Source organism: Scyliorhinus canicula, chromosome 1, assembly GCF_902713615.1.
Source record: "Scyliorhinus canicula chromosome 1, sScyCan1.1, whole genome shotgun sequence".
NCBI lineage: Eukaryota > Metazoa > Chordata > Chondrichthyes > Carcharhiniformes > Scyliorhinidae > Scyliorhinus > Scyliorhinus canicula.
Genome location: NC_052146.1, coordinates 111,199,163 through 111,225,418, shown reverse-complemented (window position 1 = coordinate 111,225,418; position 26,256 = coordinate 111,199,163). Strand labels below are relative to the sequence as shown.

General features: G+C 50.2%; 1 protein-coding gene across 1 annotated transcript in view; it reads right to left on the bottom strand.

The window, feature by feature from the left end:
* Positions 1 to 26,256, bottom strand: part of wdtc1 (WD and tetratricopeptide repeats 1) — a 126,353-nt gene that overhangs the window by 16,952 nt on the left and 83,145 nt on the right. Inside the window, exons 10-12 of the mRNA XM_038797593.1 lie at positions 24,448 to 24,544; positions 15,013 to 15,186; positions 2,176 to 2,411 (exon numbers count right to left, since the gene is read on the bottom strand). Coding sequence (XP_038653521.1) covers positions 2,176 to 2,411; positions 15,013 to 15,186; positions 24,448 to 24,544 — 507 coding nt within the window. The remainder of the gene's footprint in view (positions 1 to 2,175; positions 2,412 to 15,012; positions 15,187 to 24,447; positions 24,545 to 26,256) is intronic.

Genomic DNA, 26,256 nt, shown 5'->3' with positions numbered 1-26,256 from the left:
CAGTTTCCCAGCCACCCACTCACTCTGGACCATTCTGTGAAATGCTAGCAACTGTTGAACCCAGAGCTAAGCCATAAATCCACAATTGGACAGTCACCAAGGCTGCTGGGAAAGTCTTGCAGCTCAGTAAGTAGCACTCCAACCTCTGAACCATAAGCTCTGGGTTAACGTCCCATTCCAGGGCTTATTGGCTAAGGAAGGACAGTCATGATACTTTTCAACAGGCTGATAATCAATTTGATTATCCTTCCAAAATAAGTGTGCATGAAGATACAAAAGAAACAAAATCAAGGTCACTTATTTAAAAAAAAAAATAGAGTACCCAATTATTTTTTTCCAATTAAGAGGCAATTTAGCGTGGCCAATTCACCTAGGCTGCACATCTTTGGGCTGTGGGGGCGAAACCCACGCAAACACGGGGAGAATGTGCACACTCCACACGGACAGTGACCCAGAGGAGGGATCGAACCTGGGACCTCGGCGCAGTGAGGCATCAGGGTTAACCCACTGCGCCACCGTGCTGCCTGAAGGCCACTTATTTCAATGTCCACAACAATGTCTCGCTCCAGCCCCACTGTCTTCCCTACTGAAACCCACAACACCTCCATACTTAATCACTCCAATGTCCTCCTTCCTGATCTCCTGTCCTGCAACTTACATAATTTCTAACTTGTTCAAAACTTTGATACTCTCCTCCTGCCCTGCCTATAACACCCAAGCCATTAAGTAGAACATTGACTCCCAAAATCTCAAGCTTAAAATATTTCCCCTCCTCTACCACCATCCCTGCAAGTGCCTCCAGTCTTGGACCCATTCCTGCAGCTTTTCACCCTCCGACTCGGGTCTTTTACACTACTCTCTCCTCTCACTGAGCCTTCAGAAATTGGTTGCAGAGCCTTTATTTTGGCTTGGCTATTCTCTGGAGCTCCTTAGTCTTCCACAATTCCCGCTCCACTTTTAAAGATCCTCCCAAAACCCAACACGGGGTTGAAGTTCTTGCCATCTGTGAAGTGTTATAGGAAATGTTAAAAGTTCCATTATTGTTTATTGTTGTCTGCCAAATTCTGATAGATTGAGACTGCAGTAGGACAAAGATGGGTGGCATAAGCAGCTCAATGTAGAAAAACAGGTGGTCATACATTTGGAAGACTGAGTAGGATTTTAAAGGATAGACGGAGAGTAGGAATTTAAAAAAAAAAAATAAATTTAGATTACCCAATTTTTTTTTTCCAATTAAGGGGCAATTTAGCATGGCCAATCCACCTACTCTGCACATTTTTGGGTTGTGGGGGCGAAACCCACGCAGACACAGGGAGAATGTGCAAACTCCACACGGACAGTGACCCAGAGCCGGGATCGAACCTGGGACCTCAGCGCCGTGAGGCGGTTGTGCTAACCACTAGGCCACCGTACTGCCCTGACAGAGTAGGAATGAAATGAAATGAAAATTGAAATGAAAATCGCTTATTGTCACGAGTAGGCTTCAATGAAGTTACTGTGAAAAGCCCCTAGTCGTCACATTCCGGCGCCTGTTCGGGGAGGCTGGTACGGGAATTGAACCGTGCTGCTGGCCTGCCTTGGCCTGCTTTAAAAGCCAGAGATTTAGCCCAGTGTGCTAAACCAGCCCCTAGAGAGTGGAAAGTAGGAGAGTGGAATTAGACAGGATGGGATGGTTAAACGAAAGAGAAAATGCTGGTAAATCTCAGCAGGTCTGGCAGCGTCTGTAGGGAGAGGAAAGAGCTAACGTTTTGAGTCTGATGACTCTTTGTCAAAGCTGGGATAGTTAAAGGTATGGGGAGTGAACACGAGAGTGGTACTGGACTGGGTGGTTTGTAGGAGGATAAACACTGGTGCTGACCGAATGAGATGAATGGCCTGTTTATTTGCTGGAAATTTGTGATCCCATGAGCTGTAACTTACTGCCTTTTGCCTAGACAACCCAGAGGCTCTCAGCCCACATGTGGGAGCTTGTAACTGGTACCAGTAATATCCAAGTTTTTATTGTTACTCCTACAGTATCTAACATCTCCAAACACTGTTGCTGGGATTTTATACAATCCCCATTTATCCTTCTGTTGGTTGGATTCTTTTATCCCCTTATATTCATAAATTAGGTTTAAGAACAGAAAGAGTGTGTTGAGATCACCACGTGATAGCAGGACTGTTGAGACTCACAGCTGTCAGTCTTTGCGAAGAGCACGGCCTTGATATCTCGATCCAGTGCATCGCAGGCACTGCTGTGGGCTTGATCAGGAAAACGGCCCTTAAAGTCATCGAGGCACTCCAGAGCCTCAGCGACGTACTTCAACTCAAATAAACAACGTGCCAGGCGGAAATGGGCCTTCAGGTGGGAGGGATTCAAAGAAATTGCTTTCAAACAATCTCTGAGGGCATCATAATGGTCTCCATCCCTGAAAAAGGAAGGGACAGAAATTAGGCACTGGATTTAACAAGCCAGAGATCACTGTCACAGTTACTGAGCATGCTTTATCATGCATAGAACACTGATGTTTATCCAGATCTAATGATTCAAAATATCCAGGGGAAAAAAGCAGAAATAAGTAGCATATATTTAAGAGAATACAAATCAACTTAAGCATTTCAAGCCACTTATATTTTGGTCTTGAAATTCTCATGAAGTTAATTTAAAAACAGATTCATCCTCAAATAAAGACACTTCAATGAGTAAGTTGATCTGACTTGAAGGCTTGCGGAGCATGGTCAGTGGTGCTTAGAAACTCTGACTACAATCAATAAAAGATCGACCAAACCAATGTTTCAGAGAATAGAAAAGCAAATTACTGTGAATGCTGGAATCTGAAACAAAAACAGAAAATACTGGGCAATCTCACCAGGTCCAACAGTAAAGATGTGCGGGTTGGGTGGATTGGCCATGAAAAATTGCCCTTAGTGTCCAAAATTCTATGATTAACCTAGGACAAAAGTTCGGCACAACATCGTGGGCCGAAGGGCCTGTTCTGTGCTGTATTTCTCTATAGGCAATAGAGGGAAGTATCTGTGGCGAGAGAAGGGGGCTAACTTTTCGGGTCTGGATGGATCTTTGTCAAAGCTTTGAATATGTTTGAAACTGAGTGACTGCAGGCTAAGCGTGATTTTCAGTTTTACATTATTCAATAATCCTGAGGCTGCTGTGAGTTGAATTACATTTTTTTAATATAATTTTTATTGGAATTTTTTACAGAAAATATAAAACGTAACGACAAACAATGAAATGCAACAAAATAACCCATAATAACTGTATCACCCCCAGACCGTATCGACGCATGTATCCCACCCCCCAGCCCCCCAACCCCAATGAACAACAGAAGAACTTAAAAATAAATTTAAATTAAATAAACAAACATAGTCATCGTCCGCCCCCCCCACCTTTTCCCTCCCCCCCCCACCTTTTCCCTCCCCCTTCCCCCCCACCTTTTCCCTCCCCCTTCCCCCCCCACCTTTCCCTCCCCCTTCCCCCCCCACCTTTTCCCTCCCCCTTCCCCCCCCCACCTTTTCCCTCCCCCTTCCCCCCCCCACCTTTTCCCTCCCCCTTCCCCCCCCACCTTTTCCCTCCCCCTTCCCCCCCCCACCTTTTCCCTCCCCCTTTTCCCTCCCCCTTCCCCCCCCACCTTTTCCCTCCCCCTTCCCCCCCCCCACCTTTTCCCTCCCCCTTCCCCCCCACCTTTTCCCTCCCCCTTCCCCCCCCCCACCTTTTCCCTCCCCCCCCACCTTTTCCCTCCCCCTTCCCCCCCCACCTTTCCCTCCCCCTTCCCCCCCCACCTTTTCCCTCCCCTTCCCCCCCCACCTTTTCCCTCCCCCTTCCCCCCCCACCTTTCCCTCCCCCTTCCCCCCCCACACCTTTTCCCTCCCCTTCCCCCCCCACCTTTTCCCTCCCCCTTCCCCCCCCACCTTTTCCCTCCCCCTTCCCCCCCCACCTTTTCCCTCCCCTTCCCCCCCCCACCTTTTCCCTCCCCCTTCCCCCCCCCACCTTTTCCCTCCCCCTTCCCCCCCCCCACCTTTTCCCTCCCCCTTCCCCCCCCACCTTTTCCCTCCCCCTTCCCCCCCTCACCTTTTCCCTCCCCCTTCCCCCCCACCTTTTCCCTCCCCCTTCCCTCCCCCTTCCCCCCCCCACCTTTTCCCTCTCCCTTCCCCCCCCCCACCTTTTCCCTCCCCCCCCCCACCTTTTCCCTCCCCCTTCCCCCCCCCCCACCTTTTCCCTCCCCCTTCCCCCCCCACCTTTTCCCTCCCCCTTCCCTCCCCCTTCCCCCCCCCACCTTTTCCCTCTCCCTTCCCCCCCCCCACCTTTTCCCTCCCCCCCCCACCTTTTCCTCCCCCTTCCCCCCCCACCTTTTCCCTCCCCTTCCCCCCCCCCACCTTTCCCTCCCCCTTCCCCCCCACACCTTTTCCCTCCCCCTTCCCCCCCCACCTTTTCCCTCCCCCTTCCCCCCCCCCACCTTTTCCCTCCCCCTCCCCCCCCACCTTTTCCCTCCCCCTCCCCCCCCCACCTTTTCCCTCCCCCTTCCCCCCCCCACCTTTTCCCTCCCCCTTCCCCCCCCACCTTTTCCCTCCCCCTTCCCCCCCCACCTTTCCCCTCCCCCTTCCCCCCCACCTTTCCCTCCCCCTTCCCCCCCCACCTTTTCCCTCCCCCTTCCCCCCCCACCTTTTCCTCCCCTTCCCCCCCCACCTTTTCCCTCCCCCTTCCCCCCCCCACCTTTCCCTCCCCCTTCCCCCCCCACCTTTTTCCTCCCCCTTCCCCCCCCACCTTTTCCCTCCCCCTTCCCCCCCCACCTTTTCCCTCCCCCTTCCCCCCCCCACCTTTTCCCTCCCCCTTCCCCCCCCACCTTTTCCCTCCCCCTTCCCCCCCTCACCTTTTCCCTCCCCCTTCCCCCCCCACCTTTTCCCTCCCCTTCCCTCCCCCTTCCCCCCCCACCTTTTTCCTCCCCTTCTGCCCCCCCCACCTTTTCCCTCCCCCTTCCCCCCCCCACCTTTTCCCTCCCCCTTCCCCCCCCCACCTTTTCCCTCCCCCTTCCCCCCCCACCTTTTCCCTCCCCTTCCCCCCCTCACACTTTTCCCTCCCCCTTCCCCCCCCCACCTTTTCCCTCCCCCTTCCCTCCCCTTCCCCCCCCCACCTTTTCCCTCCCCTTCCCCCCCCCCACCTTTTCCCTCCCCCCCCCACCTTTTCCCTCCCCTTCCCCCCCCCCCACCTTTTCCCTCCCCCTTCCCCCCCCCCACCTTTTCCCTCCCCCTTCCCTCCCCTTCCCCCCCCCACCTTTTCCCTCCCCCTTCCCCCCCCCCACCTTTTCCCTCCCCCCCCCCACCTTTTCCTCCCCCCCTTCCCCCCCCACCTTTTCCCTCCCCCTTCCCCCCCCCCACCTTTTCCCTCCCCCTTCCCCCCCCCACACCTTTTCCCTCCCCCTTCCCCCCCCACCTTTTCCCTCCCCCTTCCCCCCCCCCACCTTTTCCCTCCCCCTCCCCCCCCACCTTTTCCCTCCCCCTCCCCCCCCCCACCTTTTCCCTCCCCCTTCCCCCCCCACCTTTTCCCTCCCCCTTCCCCCCCACCTTTTCCCTCCCCCTTCCCCCCCCCACCTTTTCCCTCCCCTTCCCCCCCCCCACCTTTTCCCTCCCCCTTCCCCCCCCACCCTTTTCCCTCCCCCTTCCCCCCCCCACCTTTTCCCTCCCCCTTCCCCCCCCACCTTTTCCCTCCCCGCTTCCCCCCCCCACCTTTTCCCTCCCCGCTTCCCCCCCCACCTTTTCCCTCCCCCTTCCCCCCCCCCACCTTTTCCCTCCCCCTTCCCCCCCCCACCTTTTCCCTCCCCCTTCCCCCCCCACCTTTTCCCTCCCCCTTCCCCCCCCCCCACCTTTTCCCTCCCCCTTCCCCCCCCCACCTTTTCCCTCCCCGCTTCCCCCCCCCCCCTTTTCCCTCCCCGCTTCCCCCCCCCACCTTTTCCCTCCCTGCTTCCCCCCCGGGTTGCTGCTGCTACTGTCCCCGTACCCTATCGTTGAGCCAGAAAGTCGAGAAAAGGTTGCCACCGCCTAAAGAACCCTTGTACCGACCCTCTCAGGGCGAATTTGATCTTCTCTAGCTTAATGAAACCCGCCATGTCATTGATCCAGGTCTCCATGCTTGGGGGCCTCGCATCCTTCCATTGTAGCAAGATCCTTTGCCGGGCTACTAGGGACGCAAAGGCCAGCACACCGGCCTCTTTCGCCTCCTGCACTCCCGGCTCCACCCCAACCCCAAAAATCGCGAGTCCCCATCCTGGCTTGACCCTGGATCCCACCACCCTCGACACCGTCCTCGCCACCCCCTTCCAGAACTCCTCCAGTGCCGGGCATGCCCAGAACATATGGGCATGGTTCGCTGGACTCCCCGAGCACCTGACACACCTGTCTTCACCCCCAAAGAACCTACTCATCCTCGTCCCAGTCATGTGGGCCCGGTGCAGCACCTTGATTTGGATGAGGCTAAGCCGCGCACACGAGGAGGAAGAATTAACCCTCTCCAGGGCATCAGCCCATGTCCCGTCTTCGATCTGTTCCCCCAGTTCCCCCTCCCACTTAGCTTTCAGCTCCTCTACTGACGCCTCCTCCGCCTCCTGCATAACCTTGTAGATATCAGATATCTTCCCCTCTCCGACCCAGACCCCCGAAAGCACCCTGTCGCTCACCCCCCTCGCGGGAAGCGAAGAGAATCCCTCCACCTGCCGCCTAGCAAATGCCTTTACCTGCAGATACCTGAACATGTTCCCCGGGGGGAGCCCAAATTTCTCCTCTAACTCCCCCAGGCTCGCAAACCTCCCATCAATAAACAGGTCCCTCAGCTGTCTGATGCCCGCTCTGTACCAACCCTGAAATCCCCCATCAATGTTCCCCGGGACGAACCCATGGTTCCCCCTTAACGGAGCCTCCATCGAGCCCCCCACTTCTCCACTATGTCACCTCCACTGCCCCCAAATCTTGAGGGTAGCCGCCACCACCGGACTCGTGGTATACCTCGTGGGAGGGAGCGGCCACGGCGCCGTTATCAGGGCCCCCAGGCTTGTATCTCCACAGGACGCCCTCTCCATCCGTTTCCATGCTGCCCCCTCCCCCTCCATTACCCACTTGCGCACCATCGACACATTGGCCGCCCAATAATACCCCGAGAGATTGGGTAACGCCAGCCCCCCCCCCATCTCTACCCCGCTCCAAGAAGACCCACTTCACCCTCGGGGTCCCATGCGCCCAAACAAAGCTCATGATGCTGCTAGTCACCCTTCTAAAAAAGGCCCTAGGGATAAAGATGGGCAAACACTGAAAAAGGAACAAGAACCTCAGGAGAACTGTCATTTTGACGGACTGCACTCTACCCGCCAACGATAGTGGCACCATGTCCCACCTTTTAAATTCCTCCTCCATCTGTTCCACCAGCCTGGTAAAATTAAGCTTATGGAGAGTCCCCCAACTCCTGGCCACCTGCACCCCCAGGTATCTGAAACTCTTCACTGCCCTCTTAAACGGGAGTCTCCCAATTCCCTCCTCCTGATCACCCGGGTGTACTACAAATACCTCACTCTTGCCTAAATTTAACTTATAGCCCGAGAAGCCCCCAAATTCCGCTAACAGCTCCATCACCCCCGGCATTCCCCCTTCGGGATCCGCCACATACAACAGCAGGTCGTCCGCATACAGCGATACACAATGTACCTCCCCACCCCGCACCAGACCCCTCCATCTCCCTGACTCCCTCAACGCCATAGCCAAAGGTTCAATCGCCAGTGCAAAGAGCAAGGGGGACAGGGGGCACCCCTGCCTGGTCCCACGGTAGAGCCTAAAGTACTCCGATCTCCTTCCATTGGTAACTACACTTGCCATCGGAGCCGCGTAGAGCAGCCTCACCCATTTGATGAATCCCTCCCCGAATCCGAACCGCTCCAGCACCTCCCACAGGTACCCCCACTCAACTCTATCCAACGCTTTCTCCGCATCCAGCGCCACCACTATCTCCACCACTATCTCCGCCTCCCCCTCCACTGCTGGCATCATAATAACATTTAGCAGTCTCCGCACATTCGTGTTGAGCTGCCGTCCCTTGACAAATCCTGTCTGATCCTCGTGTATCACCCCCGGCACACAGTCCTCTATCCTGGTGGCCAGGATCTTCGCCAGCAACTTAGCGTCAACATTGAGGAGCGAGATAGGCCTGTATGATCCACACTGCAAGGGGTCCTTATCCCGCTTTAGGATCAGAGAGATCAGTGCCCGCGACATCGTCGGGGGCAAAGCCCCCCCCCCCCTCCCATGCCTCATTGAAGGCTCGCACCAACAGGGGGTCCACCAGATCCGCATACTTTTTACAAAATTCCACCTGGAACCCGTCCGGCCCCGGCGCCTTACCTGACTGCATTTGTCCAATCCCCCTGACTAGCTCCTCCAACTCTATCGGCACCCCCAGCCCCTCTACCAGCTCCTCTTGAACCCTTGGGAACCATAGTCTGTTCATGAAGCTCTCCATCCCCCCTCTCCCCATCGGAGGTTCTGACCGGTACAGTTCCTCGTAGAAGTCCCTAAAGACCCCATTTACCTCTGTCCCCTTCTGCACTACATTCCCACCCCTATCCGTCACTCCACCAATTTTCCTAGCCGCATCTCGCCTGCGGAGCTGATGCGCCAACATCCTGCTCGCCTTCTCCCCATACTCATATACCGTGCCCTGCGACCTCCTCCACTGTGTCTCCGCCTTTCTGGTGGTCAACAAGTCAAATTTGGCCTGCAAACTACGCCGTTCCCCCAGCAACCCCTCCTCCGGCGCCTCCGCGTATCTCCTGTCCACATCCAGGAGCTCCCCCAACAGTCTCTCCCTCTCCTTCCTCTCCCTCCTTTCCCTATGGGCCCGGATGGAGATCAGCTCCCCCCGGATCACTGCTTTCAGAGCCTCCCAGACCATCCCCACCCGGACCTCCCCCGTGTCGTTGGTATCACGATACCCCTCAATACTTCCCCGGACCCTCCTACACACCTCCTCATCAGCTAGCAGCCCCACATCCAGGCGCCAGAGCGGGCGCTGGTCCCGCGCCTCCCCCATCTCCAGATCAACCCAGTGCGGAGCATGGTCTGAAATTGCTATGGCCGAATACTCTGCATCCTGCACCATCGGGATCAATCCCCTGCTCAGGATGAAAAAATCTATTCGGGAATAGACCCTATGGACATGGGAGAAAAAGGAATACTCCCACGCTCTCGGCCTCCCAAACGTCCAGGGATCCACTCCTCCCATCTGGTCCATAAACCCCCTCAGTACTTTGGCCACCGCCGGTCTCCTACCCGTCCTTGAACTGGACCGGTCCAGTGGGGGATCCAGCACTGTGTTAAAGTCTCCCCCATGATCAGGCCCCCTGCCTCCAGGTCCGGAATGCGGCCCAACAAGCGCCTCATGAAGCCGGCATCATCCCAATTCGGGGCATATACATTAACCAGCACCACCTTCTCTCCCTGCAGCCTACCCTTCACCATAATATATCTGCCCTCCTTGTCCGACACCACCTCAGCCGCCTCGAACGCCACCCTCTTCCCCACCAGAATCGCCACCCCCCCGGTTCTTCGCGTCCAATCCTGAGTGAAAAACCTGCCCCACCCACCCCTTCCTCAAACGAACCTGGTCCGCCACCTTCAAGTGGGCCTCCTGGAGCATAGCCACGTCCGCCTTCAGCCCCTTTAGATGAGAAATTACCCTAGTTCTCTTAACCGGCCCATTCAGCACCCTCACGTTCCAGGTAATCAGCCGGATCAGAGGGCAACCTGCCCCTCTCCCCCGCCGGCTAGCCATAGCTTATCGACTGCTCGCCCCAGGCCAGCTCGCCCCGCCTGACCCGTTCCCCATGTCGATAACGCCTCTCCTCTTACACCCCCCCCCCCCCCCCCCCCCGCCGGCCCACGTCAGCTCCTTCCTGGCCATTCCAGCAGCAACCCGGTATCCCCCCCCACCCCCCCCAGGCTAGGACCCCTCCTAGCCGCGACGCACCCTCCATGGTACTTCCGTGAGTCAGCTGACTTCTGCTGACCCGGCAGCTCCTGCCAAAACCCATCTCCTCCCGGCATGGGGTCACCCCCCTCTTGCCACACCTCCTTGGCACCGCTTCAGCGCGGGAAAGAAAACCAGTAGAGGCCACGCCCCCACCTCCAGCTCCGCCCCCCTGCCCCGCAGCGCGGACAACCAGAGGAAAGCCCGCGCTTTCACACTGCCACACCCCACCCTTCTGACGGAGCTCCTCAAAATCCAGTTTCGCCCCGTACAGAAGATAACATATAAAGCACATGCCCCCAACGTTCCCCACATACCCCACACCCATACCCAACAGACAAATCCACCCGGAAACAGAGCAAAAAGAAAACCAGCATAAAAAAAACACGTGTCAAAATTGAAGAACAACAACAGCAAAAACAGCAACGGCCATGGTGTGTCCCCAGACCCTAGTTCGAGTCCAGCTTCTCCGCCTGTACAAAGGCCCACGCCTCCTCCGGGGACTCGAAGGAGTGGTGCCGGTCCTTATATGTCACCCACAGACGCGCAGGCTGCAGCATTCCAAATCTGACCTGCTTGGCATGCAGCACCGCCTTCGTCCGGTTGAACCTGGCCCGCCGCTTTGCCACCTCCGCACTCCAGTCCTGGTAGATTCGCACTACCGAATTCTCCCACTTGCTGCTCCTCTCTTTCTTGGCCCAGCGCAGCACACACTCCCGGTCACTAAATCGATGGAACCGTACCAGCACCGCCCGCGGGGGTTCATTTGCCTTAGGCCTCCTGGCCAGCACTCTGTGAGCTCCCTCAAGCTCCAGGGGCAAATGGAAGGACCCTGCTCCCATCAACGAGCTCAACATCGTGGTCACGTACGACAGGAGATCCAACCCTTCCAGCCCCTCCGCCAGGCCCAGGATCCTCAAATTCTTTCGCCTCGTGCGAACGTCCAGCTCCTCCAAGCGGTCTTGCCACTTTTTGTGAAGTGCCTCGTGCAACTCCACTTTCCCCACGAGGACCACGGCCTCCTCCTCCCTCTCAGCGGCCTGCTGCTGCAACTCCCGAATGGACGCCTCCTGGGCCGCCTGGGTCCCAAGCAGCTTGTTGGTAGTCGCATTCAGGGAGTCCAGCAGCTCAGCCTTCAGCTCCGCAAAACAGCGCAGAAGAGAGGCTTGCTGCTCCTGCACCCACTTCCACCAGTCCTCGGGTGTTCCGCCGGCCGCCATTTTGTCCTTCTTCCCCCGCTTTTTTTGGGGAGCTGCTGCAGCTTTTTCCTTCGCCCCACTCTGGGTGAGCACCATAAATTATGGGGAATGCTCCTCTAGACACCTTCCCCAACCGGGATTCGTCGAGACAGCGCCGTTTGAGGCCCTCAAATCGGCCCAAAAGTCCTTAAGTAGCCGGAGCTGCGGTGCGGCTTAGCCGCAACTACAAAGCCGATTTTCTGACCGCTCCACTCCTAGTCCAGGCCATCCACCGGTGGAGAATCTGAGAAGGAGTGTTCCCACACGGGGAAAAGTCCAAACAGCACCACTACGAGCCCTTAAAAGAGCCCCAAAGTCCGAAAATAGTGGGAGCCACTGAACGTGCGGCTCAGCTCCGCATCACCACTACCGGAAGTCCGTCTCCGCTTCTTCAATGGCCTTTGTGAGATCTCTTCACAGTTCTTCCCTCTGCTGCTAGAATTCAGCTTTCATAAAGGCCCTCAGGTCAGCTTGAGACCTATAAGCTGACCCTTCCCCCGCTTGCATGCTTGCAGAGGCTTTCAGACTGCTGTTCAGACAAATCTTGCACTGTTTCTGAGGGTCTGATAACCAAGAAACATCCTATTCCTGGGGGAAAATACTCCTTGAACCTTCACCCACGCCTTTTCATCAAAATTCCAACCCATGCTGCCCAAAAAAGAGCTCTTTTCTGCAACCTTAGGCAGGAGCTGCCTGTGTGTGCACACTCACTGCATAATGCACACCGGAAGTCCCGTGAGTTGAATTACATGACCAAGGGTTTTTATTTAACATTACTTCAGAATATTGGGTGATTTGGCAAGCCCATATTCACTGTCCTGAAGTTGTTTGCTTGCTAGACGATTGCATTGTCAGTCAGCAATGCACATGTGATAGAATTATGTAGAGGCAAGATTGGCAAGGTTCCCTTCCTTGAAGGACATAAGTGAATAGTTCGGATTTTTCCAATAAACAGCAATTTACATGGCCATTTTTCTGGTGCCCAGCTCACAGATTACCAGATTTACTGAATTCAAGTTTGACTTTATATAGTGGGATTTGAACTGCGGCTGCTGAATTTGAATCTAACCACTACCAAGCATTTTACGTGGCTAACATCTGTTAATGTAAATTTAACCTCCAGAAATCAGTCGCAGACTATTGTTAACTCCTAAAAATACATTTAGAAGTTTACAATTAAAATGGTGCTCTTTAAACAAAGTGTGTACATGTTTTAATCTTTTCTCAAGGTTAAGGACGTTTCAAATCATAGGCATTCATTGCAGGTTATGTTAGAATCTGGGTGGAACAGACACAATCCTCTTAAGTCTGTCACACACAATATTGCTGAGAATCAAGAATTTAACACTCGGGTAGAATGTACATGCGCTTCACAACAAAATCCAAAGAAATATTGAATCCGTAACACAGGGTCTGAAGTTGCATTGAATACAATTCCAGGAGAATGAAGGCACTCTCCGAATTGGAAAGGAACATAACTTGCCACATACATGTGAAAATGGACAGTCCAGAAGTCACAGGAGTGGTTCAGCAACACAAGAGCCAGACTGTCTCCACCAAGGATGTTACTTATTAAATGTAGTTCCCACCCGCACCCAATGTTCTACGAACTCTGGTCTGATTCACACCGCCACCGTACCCCAACCGTACCCTGCTGCTCTACCACTGTGGGTACAGCTTTCAATAAAGCATGGCCTTGCACTCTGTCACTCTATAACCTGATCATTTTTGTAGCCTTTGATTACATCAACTAGCACATGGAGCATCCTCCTCAAATTTGGCTGCTCTCAGAACTTTACTGCCACTCTCCACCAATTCCACAATGACATGCAAGTCGTGGTCCTTACTAAAGACCCTAGCTCAGTGAAGGTTGGGGTCAAACAAGGTTGTGTCATTGCACCAACCTTCTTCTTCATCTTCCTCACTGCAATAATGCACCTCGTCCAGCAACTTACCCACAGGTGTGGCGATAATTTATAAGACAGACAAGCAATGGTTCAACCTATGCTGCATTCTATCCAAAACTGATATAACTCCAAGCTCCAGTATGTAGATGATACCTTTGTGTGCTCACTCAAAAACTGAGGTTCAGGTCATTGTTTTTAAAATTTTCTTTTTAAATTTTGAGTACCCAATTCATTTTTCCAATTAAGGGGCAATTTAGTGTGTTCAATCCACCTACCCTGCACATCTTTGGGTTGTGGGAGCGAAACCCATGCAAACACGGGTAGAATGTACAAACTCCACATGGACAGTAACCCAGAGCCAGGATCGAACCTGGGATCTCGGCGCAGTGAGGCTGCAGTGCTATCCACTGCATCACCGTGCTGCCCAACTTCAGGTCATTGTTGACTCCTTTGACATATAGGCTATTCACTAAACAGAAGGAAAACCAAGGCTGTCCTCCAACCAGCTCCCACAACACAGTGTTTCCCCCTACCTTGATGAAGATCGGTGGCAAAATCCTGGAAAACGTGGACCATTTCCATATCTCGAGAGCCTTGTCTCAACTAGGCAGACAGAGATGGCAAAATTCATCATTGCCTCTAATGTGCCAGCCTAGCCTTTGGCTGACTGAGCAAAAGAATGTTTGAGGACCAGCATCTTAAACTCAACACTGTTTTCTGGGCAGCAGTGAGACCCACTCTCATATATGCTTTGGCAACTTAAACAACCTATGACAGGCAACCTATGACAGGCCCGTCAAATCACTGGAGAAGTTCCATCAATGGTGCTCTCACAAGGTCCTCCACATCCAGTGACAAGAATAGTGGTTCACAAAGTAACATGCCCAGCATTGAAGCAATAATATCAAACCCAACTCCGCTGGCAGGGCATGTGGTTTGCCTGCCTCCAGACCGCCGAAGCAGCTCCTCTACTGGGAACTTGGTTGTAGCAGGAGACTCTCAGAAGAACAAAAATTTTATGGATGCCTTCAAAGTATCCCTGAAAAGGTCATACATTTTCCCCAATTCATGGGAGTCTCTTGGCTGTGTCTGATTGAAATGGAGAAAGTTCATTCGGGGAGGCACCAAATACATGAAAAGACTTTGTCGGGAACATGCATCAGAGAAAGTGCATAAACTTACAAACAACTAAACGCCCCGATCCTCCAAGCACCACCTGCATGCATGGGGCAGTGTCTGCAGGCCATGCACTAGACATCAGGATTTCAGAACTGATCCAACTTGAATGGATAAAAGTCATCCTCAATGCAGAGGGACTGCGTAAGATGCATTCTATCACATCACCCACCCACCACATTGCTCTTCACCTTACAAACCACAAAGACCTCACAATTTGATCACAATGTCCGTCCCAAAATTTACCCCAACTTTGCTTGGGTCCATTCCCACCCGTGAGTGTTGTGGGATATTTTGCCACGTTGAAAGTCTTATAAGAGGGAGTTAAACCCGCTATTTTATGTTCACAGAGTGCCAAGTGGTGGAAATAGTAAATACCGACCAGGTTCTACTACAGTGGAGTAAGTAGGGGCTGGTTTAGCACAGTGGGCTAAGACAGCTGGCTTGTAATGCAGAACAAGACCAGCAACACGGGTTCAATTCCCGTACCGGCCTCCCCGAACAGGCGCCAGAATGTGGCAACTAGGGACTTTTCACAGTAACTTCATTGAAGCCTACTTGTGACAATAAGCGAATATTATATTATATTATTAAAGGATTCAGTGAAGAGACAAAACTGACACACATGGTAAAACGGAGTGCGCACAGGATACTCTGGCAGCTCTAGAGCTGGGGCAGGAATGCTCCTTACCACTTGCGCTTCATGAAGGCTGCTGCTCTGTTGCCATAAAGCATGGGATTCCCAGGAGCTTGCTGAATGGCCTTGCTGTAAAGTTGGATAGCCTGTGTCCATTGTTGCCGGGAGAAGGCATCATTTGCTTGTTGTTTGAGTCTCTCTAGATGAAGTGGCAGCTCATTGGGAACACTGCAAGGGGAAAATAAATGAACAATGAGTTGAAGAACTGACTAAAAGAAGTAGAATTAAAGTGCGTTAAATTTCCACAGTATTCATAAACAACACACACTTCTTTAACAAAATAGCTGATTGTCGTTTTAAGATTGCCAGAAACAGTCTTGGCCTTTCTCAAACTTCCCAAGCAATCTTAGCACCGGCAGCTCAGCTCAGTCCAGCCTGAACCTTAACCGGCTCTGGCGGTCACCAGATTGAGAGATGCTTCAAAATATCAGAGTACTGCAGCCAACAGAGCTTAGCAGCTGCAGTCAGCACAGATTGGGGGAATGACAAGCTTCTTGCAGGATGTTTCTCCTACTCGAGAGCCCTTGTCCCCTATGAACCTTGTACACACAATAACTGATAGCATACTACCACCTAGAATCAAAAGGAACACCTATGGGACAGCAATTTGTTCAAAGAGAATAAATAGGCTCTCTCATACCCACCTAGTCTTTGACGAACAGAAGAATAGTCACGGTTACAAAAGATTCATGAATCAGTTTTGAAGTAGGAAGTAAATAGTAGCAAGTAGGGATGTACAGCTATACGGCAAAACATTTCACAAACTGTCCCAAATCTGAATCACAACATAAAATCTATAAATGGCTTTGAATTGTTGAGTTTTATTCCTACACTGGTTGGACAGAAGGAACTCCTGAACTGGATAAAACCTGCAGGATATAGTTCTCTCCCTGAACGTGGTGCTGGGAAACAATCAATTTCCTCAAGGTCCCTAAGGAACACCCTCGCTGGAAAAATTAGGAATTTAGGTTTGGGTTCCTCAACTATTTGAGCTGGTCAATCAAAAGATATAATGCTACTGGAATGTTTTGCTGAGCAAATCTAGCAGACTGCCCAGCCAATCGGGCTGTTAGTGTGAGGTAATGGAGTGTCTGCTTGCCAGCTCTAACCTTTACAAGAGGCAGACCATCCTGCAAGGAAAAGCAACCTAAGCTTTCATTTCAATATTTTGCATCATAAAAATGATACAGCACAGGAAGCGACTAATCAACCTAGCTCCTTGAAAGAGCTATTCAATTAATCCCAATCATGCTCTTCTCCAAAGCCCTCTACATATATTTCCCTCAAGTATTCTTCCAATTCTTTTTGAAAGTCACTGCCGAATCTGCTTCTGCCATCCTCTGAAGGAGTGTTTTTTAAAAATTCATTCATGTGATGTGAGCATCGTCAGTATTTATCGTCTATCACCCTCTTGAACTGAGTGGCTTGCGACGCCACTTCAGAGGGCATTTAAGAGTCAACCACATTGCAGTGGATGTGGAATCACATGTATGCCAGACCATGGAAGAGCAGCAGATTTCCTTCCCTAAAAGGACATGAGTGAACCAGGTGGGTTTTTGAATGACAATTGACAATGGTTTCATGGTCATCATGAGACCATTAATTCCAGATTTTCTTCATTGAATTCAAATTTCACCACCTGCTGGTAGTGGGATTAGAAACCCATCCCGAAGAACATTACCCTGGGTCTCTGGATTACCAGCCCTGTGATAATACCTCTACGTCACCACCTCCAAGTTGCAACAATTTGCTATGTAAAAATAAAAAACATCTTGTCTGCTATGTGTCCTCTGGTTACCCATCTTATTGCCACTGGGAACAGTTTCTCCTCATTTACTCTTTCAAAACCACTGATAATTTTGAACAGCTCTATCTGCCACTCAATTTGTCTTATGATCTTCAAAAAAAAAAAGTGGCATACACACACAGCCAGATCTTTCGGTCCCTGCATCACCTTGAAAATTGTATCGTTTCGTTCATATTACCTCTCAGTCAGCCAGGATCTAAGTGAATGGCGACGCAGGTTCGATTGGCCAAATGACTTGTCCCTGCACCAAATTTGTATCCATCACTTCACACTTATCTATTAAATTTCGTCTGCCATGTGTCTGTCTATTTCACCAGCCTCTCTATATTCTCCTGATGGCTGTCGCTATCCTCCCCTTTGCTGACTACATTACTGAGGTTAGTGTCATCTGCGAACTTCGAAATTATACCCTGCCATGCCCGAAGTACTGTCTGTGCGGAGTCTGCACATTCTCCCCGTGTCTGCGTCGGTCACGTCTCCACAACCCAAAGATGTGCAGAATAGGTAGATTGGTCATGCTAAATTTCCCCTTAATTGGAAAAAAAAATAACTGGGTACTCTAAATTAATTTTAAAAAATGTATTCCAAGCAGAGGCAAAAGGGATTTCTACCTGATATCCTGAACTGATATTTATTCCTCAACCAACATCACCAAAGGACTGCCTGCTCATTTCTTGTTCCTGATTCGTGGAGTTTGCGGTGTGCAATTTGGTGCAGTGTTTTCTACGTTACAAGAGTGACTACACTTCAGGAAGTGCCTGCTATGGGACACTGAGATTGCAGTAGGTGCTGTATAAATGCAAGTCTTTCTTTCTTGCCCATTCTCTGACCACAGTAAGAAGTCTTACAACACCAGGTTAGTGTCCAACAGGTTTGTTTCAAACACTAGCTTTCGGAGCACTGCTCCTTCACCTGAGAAAGGAGCAGTGCTCCGAAAGCTCGTGTTTGAAACAAATCTGTTGGACTTTAACCTGGTGTTGTAAGACTTCTTACTGTGCTCACCCCAGTCCCAACGCCAGCATCTCCACATCATTCTATGAGGATGACAGCATTTTTTTGCTTTTCCAAAAGACTTTCAAACAAACTGGAGACTGGATTGTCGAATATATATTTCAGTATGGTCTCATTTAAAATACTGACAGGTTCTCTATCATGATCAATCAGGCAATTTTGTGAAAGCCGTGGTCGCTCTGCTTTCTAACATGTCCTACAAAGATTGGATTTCTTTCTCTTAACAGATAGGTTGAAAATTCAGTGACAAACGTTTATTTTCTGAAAGGTTTTTTGAGGCTCAGTGAAAATTGTTTGTACTGTACTTAAGTTGTACAAGTGATGGTCAGACCCCCTCTGAAGTATTACATTCAATTCAGAGCATTACACTTCAGGAAAGATCATATTGTTCTTGGAGGAGCTACGGCAAAGGTTCACCACAGAATTAAACCAGAGCTAAGAAGTTAAAATTCTGATCATTTGTAATCACCCGAGTTCAGAAGGCTGAAGGGCAAAACAAATGATATGGGAGAGATAACATATGCAGAGAAACAATTTCCTCTGATGGGGCAATCTAAAACAAAGGGATACATTCTTAAAATTAGAGCTAGGCTCAATAACACTTTCCCCAAACGGCAGATTTTCAGGACTGAGATCAATAGATTTTTGTTAACTAAGGGAATAAAAATCTATGGAGCAAATATCCATAAATGGATAAAAAGAGTGGCAATGGATCAGAATACTTTGATTGAATGAAGAACCAGCTGGAGGAGCTCCTGTTCTTAAAATCTAAAACCGCAACAAATGAACTATTGAGCACTTAATGAGGCAAGTTTTACTTATGCAATTTTAGGTTTATTGAAGACCATCAGAAGTGGCGAGACCTGATCACTGTATTAGAACAGTGTTACGTGCAGAAGAGGATATTCAGCCCATCATGTCTTCACAGGCCAAAAAAAGAGAAAAGAAGAGTCGAGCCGCTCATTTTAATCCCACTTCCCAGCACTTGGTCCATAGCCTTGCAGCTTGCAGCACTTCAGATGCAGACCCAGGTACCATTTTAAATGAGTTGAGCATTTCAGCCTCAACCACAAACTTAGGCAGTGAGTTCCAAACTCCCACCACACTCTGGGTGAAAACGTTTCCCCCCATGTCCCCGCTAATCCTTCTACCAATCACCTTAAATCTATGCCCCCTGGTAAGTGACCCGTCATCAAGGAGAAACAAATCTTTCCTGTTTATGCTCCTCATAAATCCTGTACAGCTCAATTAGGTTACCCCTTACCCTCCTCTGCTCCAAGGAAAACAACCCTAGCCTATCCAACCTCTCCTCTCAGCTACAATTTTCAAGTCCTGGCAACATTTCCTCTGCACACTCTCCAGAGTAATTATGTCCTTCCTATAATGAGGTGACCAGAGCTGTATACAAAATTCCAAATGTGGCCTAACCAATGTTTTATACAGTTGCATCATTACATCCCTGTTTTTGTATTCAATATCTGGCCCAATAATGCTTTCTTGACCACTTTGTACACCTGTCCTGCCATCTTCAAGGAGCTGTCATGCATTCCAACATCTTTAACTTCTTCAACCCGTTCCTGTTAAATATCTTCGTGTTAATATTGACTCTTCCCTTGCTTTGTTTGCCCTCCCCAAGTGCATTATCCCACAATTATATGGATTGAATTTCAGTTGCCACTTCTCTGCTCACTCAACCAAACTATTGATATAATTCTGGGGTCAACAGCTATCGACTTCTCTGTCAAATACACAGCTGGACGCAGCCATCGAGTGAATGGTCGCATACAGGCAGCTCCAGCAGGAAAGTGGTGAAGGTGCAGAAGGTTAGGTTCTCCCAGTATGTCTACTGGCTACCAGACCTGGCAAAAAACAGTTTTAGGACCTAGCTAAGGAGTTGGAGGGGACCTATGGTGCAGCAACAATTGTGAGAATGCTGGAGGGGGAAGGTTTGTCGCGAGTGGGAAAGCCCCAGATGGAGCAGTTATGGCTTTCATCAAAGATTAATTCCACCAGCTAAGGAAGGAGATGCATGGTGACTAGTCAAAGGCCATTGTGGGAGCAGTAGCACCTCTGCATGGATCGATGGACCGTGTAGAGAAGTGCCTCGAGGCACAAGGGGCGAACATACGCGAGGTGGAGAAGGTGGTGTCCGACCAGAGTGATCCCATCGTGTCCCTGGAGGCGGAGGTGGGGATCCAGGGGACCTATACAAGTCACTGAGAGTGAAGGTCGAGGAGCAGAACAGGTTCAGGTTGTTGAACCTGCGAATTGTGGGTCTGCCACAGGTGGCGTGGAAGGAACGAGCGTCACAAACTATGTGTTGAGAATGCTGGCCGGGATGGTGGAGGAGAAGGTGCTGCACATGGCTTCAGAGGTTGACAGGGCCCACAGGTCTTCAAGGTTAAATCCTAGAGCGGGTGGGGCAGTCGCTGCATGCGGCAATTGTGCGATTGCTCAGGTTCGTGGAGAAGGACAAGAACCTGCAGTGGGCCAAGGAGAATTGAGACTTTGAATGGGAAGGGAATTATGTCTGAATATCCAGGAAATTGGTGCGGACATGGCAAAGAGGTGTGCTGGATTCAACAGGGTCCAGGTGGTGGTGTTCCGAGGGAAGATTCGGTTTGTGGTGTTTTACCCGGTGAAACTGTGGGTCACATTTGAAGGCCGGAAGTATTATTTCAAAATGCCGGAAGAGGCCAATGATTTTACAAGGGACCAGAAACCGGGGGAGGACTGAGAGCTGGGTTGAGATGGAGGAGCTGCAAAGGTTGGAGGTTATGGCTATTGTGTGTTGCTGGAGGGTGGGGTTTTCTTTCTTTAGGGAGTTCTAGATTTGCAAGGGGTATTAAAAATAAAAAAGAGCATGAGCAGAAAGGGGGCACATTTTGGATGGGCTCGGTTTAGGGTGGTGTTAGAGAGGTAGAGCCAGAGGGGGATGATGGCGGATGATAGAGGAGAGTAGAGGCATAAGCCTCCTGTAGGAATTATAATGTGGAACGTCCATGATTTAAACGGACCGATTAGGAGGTCTAGGGTTTTTGTACACCTGAGGAGTTTGAAGGCGGAGATGATCTTTTTTCAGGAGACACACTTCCAGTGAAAGATCAGGTCAGGTTGAGGAAGGAATGGATGGGACAAGTATTTCATTCAGGCTTGACTCGAAGTCGCGGGAGCAATGGCCATTTTGTTGAACAAAGGATGGGTTTTGTGAGGGCCAGGGAAATGCAGAAGCCCGGGGGGGGGGGGGGGGGGGGGGGGGGGGGGGATATGTGATAGTGAGTGGGGTGCTGGAGGGGACGCTGGTGGTGCTAGTCAATGTGTATGCACCAAATTGGGATGATGTGGGGTTTGTGAAGGGTTTACTGGGAAAAATTCCAGACTTAGATATGCACAGTCGACAATGAGTGGAGATTTTAATTGTGTGATGGAATCGAGGGTGGACAGGTCGAGCTCCAAGTCAATGGGAAGGTGGAGGATGGCAAAGGATTTGGGGGGGGTTAATAGAATGTGTGGGAATGGTTGATCTGTGGAGGTTTAAGAACCTGGAAGGGGGGGGGTAAAAGAGAGAAAGATAATGTACTCCTTTTCATGTGCATAAAGTGTATTTGAGAATTGATTTATTTATGGTGAGTTGAGCAGTGTTGATGGAGGTTGTGGGGGCAGTTGGGCATCTATGGAGGGTGAGGGGGATGCAATATGAATATCGAGAGAAGACGAGCCGTATGCTGGCCCACCAGCTGAGGAGGCAGGCCGTGTCCAGGGAAATTTTAAGGACGCAAACAGAGAAGTGGGAGGTAGAGTCAGAGCCGGGGAGAATAATTGAGGCATTCGGTGGGGTACTGTGAGAAACTGTACAGGGCCGAGCCAGGCCCTGCTACAGAGGGAGAGGCAGATAGGAAGGTTAGCGCTCCCGAACCTGCTGCACTATTACTGGGTGGAGTGGGTCAAGTTAGAAGAGGAATTCTGTAGGGGTTCCAGTCTGAGGGCTATGGTGACAGCACCATTGCCACTTGCTCCAGAGAAGTATATGGGGAGCCCGGTGGTACAGTCGACGGTCAGGGTGTGGAATTAGCTGCTGAGACACTAAGTTGGAGTAGATGCCAGTGTTCACACCGCTGTGCAGGAACCATAGGTTTCAGCCGAGGGAGAGGGATGAGATGTATGGGAAGTGGAGGGAGGCGGGGTTGGTGAGGGCAAGGGACTTGTACTTGGAAGGGAAGTTTGTCGGTTTAGATGAGTCGTGGGAGAGGTTTGAGTTGCCAAGGGGGAGTGAATTTAGATTTATGCAGATGAGGGACTTGGTGCCAAAGGGGTGGAGGGCATTTCCCAGGTTGCCGGAGTACACCCTATTGGAGCAACTGCTGTGCCTGGATGAGTTGGGAGAGGGCAAGATTGGGGATATATACAGGTGGTCGGGAGAGCAGGGATGCGCAGATGGTGAGGATTAAGGACAAATGGGAGGAGTTTGGGGGTAGGGGGAGGAGATAGGCTGCGGACTGAGGTGCGAGGCAATGCCCAGGGTGAATTCAACCTCCTCTGGCACGAGGGTGAGATTGATTCAGTTCAAGGTGATGCACAAGGTACATATGACCCGGGCGAGAATGAGTGGGCTCTTTCAAGGACTGGCCGTGAGTGCGAGAAGCGTGGGGGAGTGCCGGTGAATCATGTGCACACGTTCCGGGGTTGCGAGAAGCTGGAGAGATACTAGCAAGTGGTGTTTGGAATGTTATCTAAGATTGTGGGGGCAGAGGCCAGGCCGGACCCAATGGTGGCAGTTTTTGGGGTATCTGACGTGCTGGAGCTGCTGGAGGGGAAGGGCACCGATGTTGTGGCCTTCGCCTCTCTAATTGCCCAAAGGAACTTGCTAAATTGGAGGTCGGATACACTGCCGGATATTGCGGCCTGGCTGGGGTACTTATACGATTTTCTCCGGCTGGAAAAGATTAAATTTGAGTTGAGGGGGTCAGCAGAGGGCTTCGAGACATGGTGGGGGGGGGGGGGGTGTTCATGCTAATATTTGAGGAACGGTTCATTCCGGTTGTTTGCGGGGGGGGGGGGGGGGGGGGGGGGGGAGTGTACCAACTGTGGAGTTGCGGAGTGTTGTTGTATATGATGCTTTTTTAAAAAACACGTTTGAAATAAAATATATTAAAAAAAAACTACTCAGCCAATTTTCGTGTCATCTGTGAGTGTATCAAATTATTTGAAATACTGGCAGAAAACGTAAGGAAAGAAGTTGAATGCACACATTGCTTTAAGACAGAACATTAATACAGAAACTGGTTCCCCTACACCCTCTAACAAGGCTATTAAGACCCTGATTCCCATGTCCGTTTTTTTGTGCCAACAATGCCTCCTCAAAGCTCCTGAACCTCAACTCTAGCACGATCTCATCTGAATGTCAGGGCCCCCTCTCTGTGAGCTGTGATTTAGTCAGGAGCACTCCAAGCCGAAAAGGTGCAAATTCAAGTGCATTTCTGGAGCAGAAAGATCTGTGCTGTCACTCCAAAGCTGCACTGAGGGATTCACATAAACAGATAATCTTTACACTGGCTCTCAAGAGCATTCTGCCAAGTCCTATATTTCTGCACATTCTCTCTTTTCAGATAGCAATCCAATTTCCTTCTGAATACCTCAATCGAACCTGCCTCCACCAACCTCTCAGGTGCTTCATTCCAGCCGCCCTCTGGGTGAAAAAGTTTCCCCTCGCATCTATTTTACTCCTTTTGCCAATTATTTCAAATCCATGCCTTCTAGTTCTTGACGATCCCAAGTGCGAACAGTTTCTCTCTTACCCTGTCGATACCCCTGAGGATCTTGAATACCTCTTTCAAATCTCCTGTCAGCCTTCTTTTCTCCATGGAAAACAGTCCCAACCTCTCCAATCTATTCTCATGGCTACAATTCTTTATCTCTGGAATGATTCTTGTGAATCTCCTCTGTGCTCTCTCCAGTGACTTCATATCCTTCATCACATATAGTGCCAGGAACTGGATGTAGTACTCCAGATGAGGCCTAACTAGTGTCTTACACAAGTTCAATATGCCTGTCTGGTACTTGATGCCTTTATTAATAAACCTAGGATATTATATGCTTTATTAGCTGCTTGCTGTTTGTAGGTGTTGTCTTTCAGATGAGATGTTAAACTGAGACAGAATAGAAATACAGAAACCGGTTCTCTCAGGTGGATGTAAAAGAACCCATGGCAGTATTTTTGAAGAGGAGCAAAGGAGTTATCCCTCGTGTCGTGACCAAAGGTCATCCTTCAATCAACATCACTTAAAAACGCTAAACGGTCAGTATCACATTAGTGTTTGTGGGACCTCGCAGAATGCAAAATCGTTTTCCGTGTTTCCTTTCTTACAATAATGAATACACTTCAAAAGTACAATATTGGTTGTAAAGTGCTTTGGGACATCAGAGGTAGTGAAAGGCATTGTATGAATGGGTCTTTCTTTTAACACATTTTTAGATTATATTTTTAGTGCTCGCAAATCGCAGGATTGCTCTGTTGATTCCAGATCCAACACTTGCCAGTTTCCAATCCCAGTGTTTCCACAATTAGTATGTATCCAGTCCAATTCTATCATCTGAGCTGCATGTTCTCTTACCTGCTTTGTGCCCAGGCGTTCGACAGCCTGAAGCCATTACTGTGGAGATGGATTCCATTTGTAACTCCATTTGTTGTTGATTTTGCATTCTGTAAATCTGCAAGTTGAAAGATCACCATTACAAGTTGGACCCATAGTTTCAAAGTGAGCACATCCGTATAGATGTAGCAATTTAGTTTATTATTTCTTCCCACATATAACTGATGATAGAATCATACAAATGGAAACAAATGGACTCATTAGTGATAGACAGCGTGGTTTTGTTAAAAGGAGGTTGTACTAACTAACGTGATCAAGTTTTTTGAGGAGGTGACAAAGATGATTGATGAGAGGAAGGTGGCGGACGTTGTTCACATGGATTTCAGTAAACCCTTTGACAAGGTGCCTCAAGGCAAACTGGTACAAAAGGTGAAGTCACACAGGATCAGAGGTGAGATGGCAAGATGGATACAGAACAAACCCAGTTCGGCTGGCGGTCAGCAGCACCACCCAAAGCTGCAGGTTGGCTGTCCGACCTCTCAGAGTCTCTCCAAATGGAGAAAATTAAATTCACCATCCGAGGGTCGGACGACGGCTTCCACGGAATGTGGGAGCCATTCACCCAACTGTTCCAGGACCTGTATATGGCCAACAACAAACAGAATAGCCAAGAATCAGGGGAAAGTAGCCAAGGCGTGAGATGGAGGGAAAGATCTGGGGGGGGGGGGGGGGGGGGGGAAGATAGCTAAACCTAAGAGAAAAGAAAGGTGAACCACAGGAGAAGGAGAGAGGGAAGAAGGAGGAGACAGGGAATAATAGAGGAGAGCCAGAAAGGGGGAGGGGGAGGGGTGGAGACGAGGGAATGAAAGCTGGAAGGAGTGCACAGGAATCGACAACGAACTCGGCAAATACAGTGAGAGAGCAAGAAAATACGGGAGAAAGACGTGACGAACGGCCGAAGCAGAGGTGAACGTGCAACAACAACGGCAGTGAAAGCCGCCGGGAGAAGTAACACCACCAACACCAGATCCATTCTCGTATTGCCTTCTCTGTATTGGACATAACCAATGTAATTGTTTCTCTGGCACTCAAATGTATATTTTCCCTCCTCAGTTTCCCCCCCCCACAAACGTGTCTATTTGTTAAACGTAATATTGCTAACTGTATAGAGTTGCTGTTTTTGAGCTGGTGTACAATATCCTACCAGTTTTAAAAAATATATATTTCATTCTGCGAACAAAACTGTAAATATGTTATGTTCAAAAACCCAATAAAAAACATTGGGTAAAAAAAAAAATGGATACAGAACTGGCTCGGGGGTGAATATAATGCGACCAAAATGCAAATATAATATTACATTCCTCTGGCCTGGGCATGCGAAATCCTACCAACTGTCCTGGCTTGAGACAATTCACACCTCTTTAACCTGTGATTATCCCTCTCTCCAGTTGCTCTGTCTGGACTTGTAAAGACTTAATTACCTGCACAGACTCGCATTCAAAGTATCGTCTTGCATCATTGACTTTGTCTATATATGCGTTTCTGGAACCCACCTCTTCATTCACCTGAAGAAGGAGCGGTGCTCCTAAAGCTAATGATTCAAAACAAACCTGTTGGGCTTCATTGGATGGGGTATTGAGTATAAAAACTGGCAAGTCATGCTAAAGTTGTATAGAACCTTGGTACGGCCGTACTTGGAACATTGCGCATAATTATGGTCGCCACACTACCAGTAGGATGCGGAGGCTTTGGAGAGGGTGCAGAGGAGGTTTACCAGGATGTTGCCTGGTCTGAAGGGTTGTAAGCTATGTGAATAGAACTGAATAGAAC